This window comes from Oenanthe melanoleuca, chromosome 6, assembly GCF_029582105.1.
Source record: "Oenanthe melanoleuca isolate GR-GAL-2019-014 chromosome 6, OMel1.0, whole genome shotgun sequence".
NCBI classification, from domain to species: Eukaryota; Metazoa; Chordata; class Aves; order Passeriformes; family Muscicapidae; genus Oenanthe; species Oenanthe melanoleuca.
This window is the reverse complement of record NC_079340.1, coordinates 1,998,396-2,005,036: the sequence shown is the minus strand read 5'-3', so window position 1 is coordinate 2,005,036 and position 6,641 is coordinate 1,998,396. Positions and strand designations below refer to the sequence as shown.

General features: G+C 54.0%; 1 protein-coding gene across 1 annotated transcript in view; it reads left to right on the top strand.

Moving 5' to 3' along the window:
• Window positions 1-362: 362 nt before the first annotated feature.
• Window positions 363-6,641, top strand: part of PRKG1 (protein kinase cGMP-dependent 1) — a 339,627-nt gene continuing 333,348 nt past the window's right edge. The window contains exon 1 of the mRNA XM_056495519.1: window positions 363-878. Coding sequence (XP_056351494.1) covers window positions 613-878 — 266 coding nt within the window. The 5' untranslated portion in view covers window positions 363-612. The remainder of the gene's footprint in view (window positions 879-6,641) is intronic.

The window sequence follows — 6,641 nt, the reverse complement described above, 5'->3', positions numbered from 1 at the left end:
CTGCAGGGGTGCTGAGCTGCCGGGGTGCTGAGTTCCCGAGGCGGGAGGAATGGGATGCTGAGCTGTCGGGATGCTGAGCTATCGGGATGCTGAGCTCCCGGGGCGGGAGGAATGGGATGCTGAGCTGTCGGGATGCTGAGCTGCCGGGGTACTGAGTTCCCGAGGCGGGAGGAATGGGATGCTGAGCTGTCGGGATGCTGAGCTGCCGGGGGGCCGGGCCGGGCCGGCCGGGGGGCGGCTCCACGTGGCTCATTAGCAGGAGGCAATTTAATATTTATGAAGTGTTCTTGTTTGAATCCCAAGTCTTCGGCTCCAGTTACAAGGAGCTGCGTCACCCTGCGATCACATGGTAATTGTTGCTATTTCCAGGATCCCAGCCTCGCAGAGTGGCACAAGAGCTCTTTCCCCTCTTCTTGTCCTTTTTTCCCCGGCGCCTTTTCCCTTGTTCGCCGCTGTTTTCGGGGCGGTTTTTGCCGGCCCCGGGCCGGCTCGGCGCTGGCGGGGCGATGCCGGGGCCGCTGCTCTGAGCCGGGGCGGGCGCAGCCGCTCCCCCGCCCCTGCCCCTGCCCGGGAGCCGCTCCATGAGAGCGGGACCGGCCCGGCGCCCCCAAAATGACCGAGCTGGAAGGGGACTTCACCAAGCTGCTGCTGCTGAAGGAGGAGCGGATCAAGGAGCTGGAGCGGCGCCTGGGCGAGAAGGACGAGGAGATCCAGGAGCTGCGGCGGCGGCTGCACAAATGCCAGTCCGTGCTGCCGGCCCCCAGCCCGCACATCGGGCCCCGCACCACCCGGGCGCAGGGCATCTCGGCCGAGCCGCAGACCTACCGCTCCTTCCACGACCTCCGCCAGGCTTTCCGCAAGTTCACCAAGGCCGAGAGGTAGGGCTGGCACCCCTTCTTCCCCAGCGGGGTGGCCGGGACGGGACACCGCGTCCCCGCTGCCCGGGATGGCCGGCGCGGACCGTGCCCGGGCGGGGAGCGGCTGCGAGCGGCCGGGAAGGAGCCGTGCGGGGCTCGGGCAGCCCGGACCTCCCTCCCTCCCTCCCTCGCTCCGCTCTTCCCTGCCCGGCTCCCGGGGGATGCTCGGCCGGAGCGCGGGGGGGCGGCGGTGCCTCCCCGGCGCTGGGAAAAGTTTGCGGCGGGGCCGGGAAGTTGTTGGGTGGCTGATCCAGAGCTCCCCTTTCCCCACCCCGTTCTCCCCAAAAACGAGCCCGCGCTGCTCCAGCCGTGCTTTGCCTCCTGTTATCCCGGTGAGACTCGCCGACCCTGGAGGACTTTTTCCACTTTAATGATTCCGTGATTCTGTTTCTCCGTGCTGCTGTCAGGCACCCATCGAGAAGTTTTTTGGGGCGAGTAGGGGGTCTAAACCACTCAATCCAGGGGTTGTCCTTCTTCCATACACGCGGGAAAAGTGGGGAGGTGGTGCTGTGCTGGCTGCTGGTGGCTTGATGTGGTGGGAAAGTGTGTGACCGCAGTGGTGACCCTGCTTTGGGCGCAGGCTGTGGCTGCTGCTTCCCGAGCAAGGCACGGTCTCGTGTCCTCTGTGCAGAGCGATTTATCTCAGCAGAGCCCTTCCCCACGGGATCTGTGTGTGGGTGAGAATCCACAGCCCTGCCTCAGCCCACTCCCCAAATGTGCCCAGACCAACTTCCAGCCCTTTCCTCCTCACCTGTGCCCTGCTCCTTGTTAACGAGACTGTTGCTCAAAGGAGAACTTGGCTTTGGGCTTTTTTTTATTCATTATTATTCCTTTTCCTGCCTGTGGTGGTTTAATAAAGCAAACTGCTGTGCCCAGGGAGGTGTGTGAGTGGAGCTGAGTGTGTCCATCCATCCTTCCCTGGGGCAGCACATCCCTTTGCACGCCCTGCCCAAGGCAGAGGCCGGGTGGTGTGGATGGAAGAAGTAACCACGACCAACTTTTCCTTTTGCTGTTGGATTTTTTTGGAGGCAATGATTACCCTGAGCCTCGTGTACCACAGGGAAGGTGACAATGGCCTGGCACCCGGGATGAGGGAGGGACCCAGTGTCCCCACCCTGTGTAATCACTCATTTAGAAGTCGTTAAACCTGCTGGTGGCTCTAGAGGGGTTTAGTCCTGGCTTTGCCGTGCTGTTGCCAGTTTGGGCTGGCAGGCCAGCTGCAGGAAAAGCCGTGTCTGTGTGGTGCAGTGTGGATCGCTTTTCTTTCCTGCATCATTCCCATCACCCGCAGATGATGTTTCAGTGGGCAGGAAAAACTCCTGGTGGGGCCTGCGGGCAGTTCCAGGCTGGAGCTCCATCCCCTGGCATCCCCCCATGCCTCAGCCTCGCTCCTGGTAGCCATGACAATGGTAACCAAGCCAGTCTGGGGCTGCTTTTGGGTTTTAATTCTTAATTCTTCCTTTAATTCCGCTTAATTCTTCTCCCGTCTGGTTGCTGGGAGAGCGGCGGGCGGCTCCATGGTGTGCTGAGCACGCTGCACCCACAACCTCCTTTTCCCCCATCTTCACCCCAAATCCTGCCCAGCACGGGCTAGATCAAGGTGTGTTTTCAGTGGGCAGTGTCTGGGTCTGGGTGTGGCTCCAGGGCGCTGTCCTGGGTCAGGGAGCAGAGGGCTGTGCCAAGAGCATGACGAGCTTTCCCTGCTCCCGATGCTGCCAGAGGCAGGAATGGCTCTGCCTGCTGCCAGCTCCCCTCAGTGTCCCCGGGGCTTCCTCTGGCTCTGGCATCTCAGAGCTGCTGACAGCACTTGGCTGATTTATTTATTTTTATTTTTATTTTTATTTTTATTTTTATTTTTATTTATGGGGGAGCTCATGCACCTCCAGCGAAAGCAGCAGCAGCATCCCAGCTCTCCATCCCACAGCTCCTCCTCCCTGGGAGGCTGAGGATGGGGAACACCTCTTTTCCAAAACCCACAGACAACTTCCAGACCATAAAACCCCCAAGAGGATGTCCAGGCCTGCTTGTTTGCAATTGCATGCCAACAGAAATCTTTTTACCTGGGATCAACCTCCAAACACTTGTTCATCTCTGAAGATAAAGATGTAGTTATTGACAATACAATTTGATTTATTTATTTTGTGTAATATACACCCAAACTGCCAAGGAGTTGAAAGCAGCAAACTACAGGACGACAGGAACTCAAACAGGGATAAATCCCAGCTGAAAGGGGAGAATGGAGTTGGTTTAAATATGTTGTGCCTCTTGTGATGCACCCCTGTCATGTGCTGAGAGGCTTGCAGAGATCCAAAGAGCAGGGATGTGTAAACAGAAAGGTGGTGAAGGATGTGTTACCTTTGCTCTGGAAGTGCATTTTTATGCTGTTGTTCCTTCTGACAACACGAAAATAGAAATATTAATGGCAGAAAGCATTACTGTGTAGCTGGCCAGGTGCACAGAGCTATCCATGTATCTATATCCAATCTGTAAATCAGATTTTCTTTCAAAATAGTCACTTTCTGTGCCTGTCTTCGAAGTAATTCCTCCCTGTAGTTCCTTGATCTGTTCCTGCCAGCAGAGGTTTGAGTTGAGAGCAGAGCCACACTTCTTGTAAATGATTCCTTAATTTCTTTATGGTCAGTGAGTTTTGATTCACTTTTACCCACAGCCAGCAAGTGTTTCAGATCACACACAGCCTCGAGGCTGTCTGATCCAACACCTGCCAGTCCCTTATGGCAGCACAGAGAAGGAAAACCAGTTTGTCCCTGTTTTTCCTGGCAGGGTGGGAGCCATCCGTGGATGATGCAGCAGCCCAGGCACTTTGCTAAAGTGGTGCCCAGTTGCTAAGCAAAAGCACTGCAGATGGATGATGGATGATGCACAGAGTAAATGCTGAGGTGTGGCAAAGCCAGGACTAAGAGCTGGATCAGCCCTGCCTGGCCCTGCACCCAGGGGTGCTCTGTGCCCTGGGAGAGATCGACCTGAGCCCTAATCCCACCTCCACATCATCCTCCCTGGAAATTCCAGCAGCTTCCTGCCTTAATTCTGAGGTGCAATGTCTAATTCCAGCTAAATCCTGCTTAGGTGGTGTGAGAAGCCTCCTTCAAACCTGGGCAGCCTGAAATAACTTTGGGAGCTCCAGAATATATTTGTAATTGTGACTGAATCTTTGCTGAAGCCCTGGCCCTGCAGGCAATCCCACGTTTTGTGTGTGGTTATATCCTCAGCTCCCCAAATCCAGCTTGGGCTGTGCCACCCCTGGGTTTTTCCAAATCCGTTTTCAGTCTGACATGGTGCTGTAGGCTCAGCCTCAGCATCATTTAAGACACATGAGTTTTCCCCACCCTGTTCCTGGTAATTTACCTGTCCTTCTTGGCTCCCTAACTTTTTCTGCAACTTTTTAATGGATTTTCCCCCCTTTTAAACTTTATTTCAGGAAGTGTTTGCCACAAGATGGCAGTGGGGTCTAACATTTAAAGTGAGGTATTGGGGTGTATTGTGGTTTCAGCCTCCCAGTCCTGGAGCAGTCCTCCTGCCAGTGGTTTTCCAGATAAAATCAGGCATGAATCCTTGTTTCTCCTGCTTCCACCTTCCCTGAGGTGTTGGGGGATCCTTTGCTGAGGGTGTGTTCACCCAAGGTGTTTAAACTCAGGATGAAAGGCTTTGGGTGGTCCTGGGGATGGAGGATTGGAGTGGATCTCCTTAACTTTAAGCAGCAGAACTTGGGATAAGCTGGTATTTGCTGGTGGCTGTGGCAGGATCAATCCATCTCTGGGGTTTGGGTATTGCTCAGGCCAGGACCAGCCATGCCTGGGGTAAAAACTGAGCAGCCTGGGAGGTCTCCAGTCCAAAACTCAAGACAAAGTCACCTTCAAAGCTGGACTGGGGCTGCTCCAGGCTAAAGCAGAGATGTCCTGCACAGCCCTGCAGTTCTCCATCACTTTTCCCCTCTGTAACACTTTTGTCTCACATCTCCAGTGCCCCTGGCTGCTCTGTTGATGGCCTCCAGCCCCCTGAGCATGGCAAAAGGGATCTTCCCCCTCCCTGGAGCCGTGTCCTTCCTCCCTCAGCCCCTTTCTGGGAACTGAGCTGCCTGCCTGTGTTAATTTAGCCATGATCTCATCAGCTGCCAGCCACTAAAGCGATATCGATCCTGTGCTCAGCCTGCCCATGAAAAACAGCCCAGCTGCTTCCCCACTGCCTGGAACCACCCTCCCTGGGGCCTGGCAGCCTGCAAAAGCAGCTTTTGCCTCTTTTTTTTACTGGTGGGAGGCCAGTGGCCAGTGTGTGACACTTCAGCCTGTAAGCTGAAGAAGGTTTGGGACTGTTCTCGTGCAGTATTTGACACCTCTCAGCAGCTATGACTGAAATAGTTCACACAGGGAGCTTCTGCTGGGTCTGAGTCTGCTCTTTCTCTCTGTGAGGGTCAGCATTGCTTTGCAAAGCTCAGAGGAAGGATAGCAGTGATTTTGCCATTAATTACTCCAAAAACATCTCTCTTCCTCATTGACCCGTCCTCACTCTGGTTCCTTCTGCTCCTGATGCACTGCAACAGCAAATTCCTGGGATGCTTCATCCCTGGGTGATCCCCACCAAAGATCAGAAGGATTTTATTAGCTGGAATTATATTGGCAGAGGAGGAATTAACACTCTTCTCATTGCTGGTTGTTTTGGGAGTGCACAGCTGCTCCAAGGGAGGGAAATACTGAGGGAAGTTTGACAGAGTTGTTTAACTTTGGGGGAGAACAGGAAAATATTCCAAAGGGAGTGATGGAAGTGGGAGATGGACTCTTTGCTTGGTCCTCTCTGCTTGTTTGGATGGAGCAACTTGTGCATGAAGCAGAGGAGTGAGGATGGGGGGACAAGGGGGTTGTCACTGCAGGGAGAGGTGTGACATCAGCCCCTCCAGGAGTCCAAGGTCAGACAAATGAGCACAGAAGGGTTTTAGAAAGGGAGAGAAGCAAATGTTTATGGTTAATCAATGGAAATAATTTCCTGTCTTTTAATTTTTAATGGGCTGAACTCACTGCTCCCCCCTTCCCTGGGCATCACTTCCCTTTGGTTTGAAAACTGAGCCAGGATGGGGGGAAATTTGGCTCCCAAAGGGCATCAAATGGTGCCTTTCCACTGGGTACAGGCTGGCGTCCGTCTGTCTGTCTGTCTGTCACCAGCAGCCCTGGTCACCCAATCCACCTTTTCCACTGCATCCCTTCAGTGCTTGCTCATGGGCACAGCAGCATCACCACCAGGGCAGCACAGCAAGAGCAGCTAAACTTCCACCTCCTCCAAACATAGTACAGAACAGGTATTAATTTATATACAAGCATCTGAAATTAAAAAAAAAAAAAAAAAAAAAAAAAAGAAAAGATTAGTTTATATATAAATGTGAATTTTTAAAGAATTGATTATTCGACATGATCCTGGTGAAGAAAGGAAGGGCAGGCTGGCAGGATTATCATTTTTCTGGGTGCTTTGGGATGGAAACTTGGGTTCTTTGCTGGGTGTTTCTGAGGTCTGCCCCCAGGAAGGGCACACACATGCCCTCAGCAGGAGCAGGGAAGGTGGGGCTGGGCAGGGAAGGAGGCTGTGCCATCCCTGGCTGATGCAGGCTCCGTCCCAGCGGCGTCATCCCAAATTCTTCCTCTGGCCTATTTTTAAATCCCTCAAGTCAAGGGAGGTTTTTTGGAGCCTCCCTTGGGGCAGCAAACCACAGGCCCAGAGATT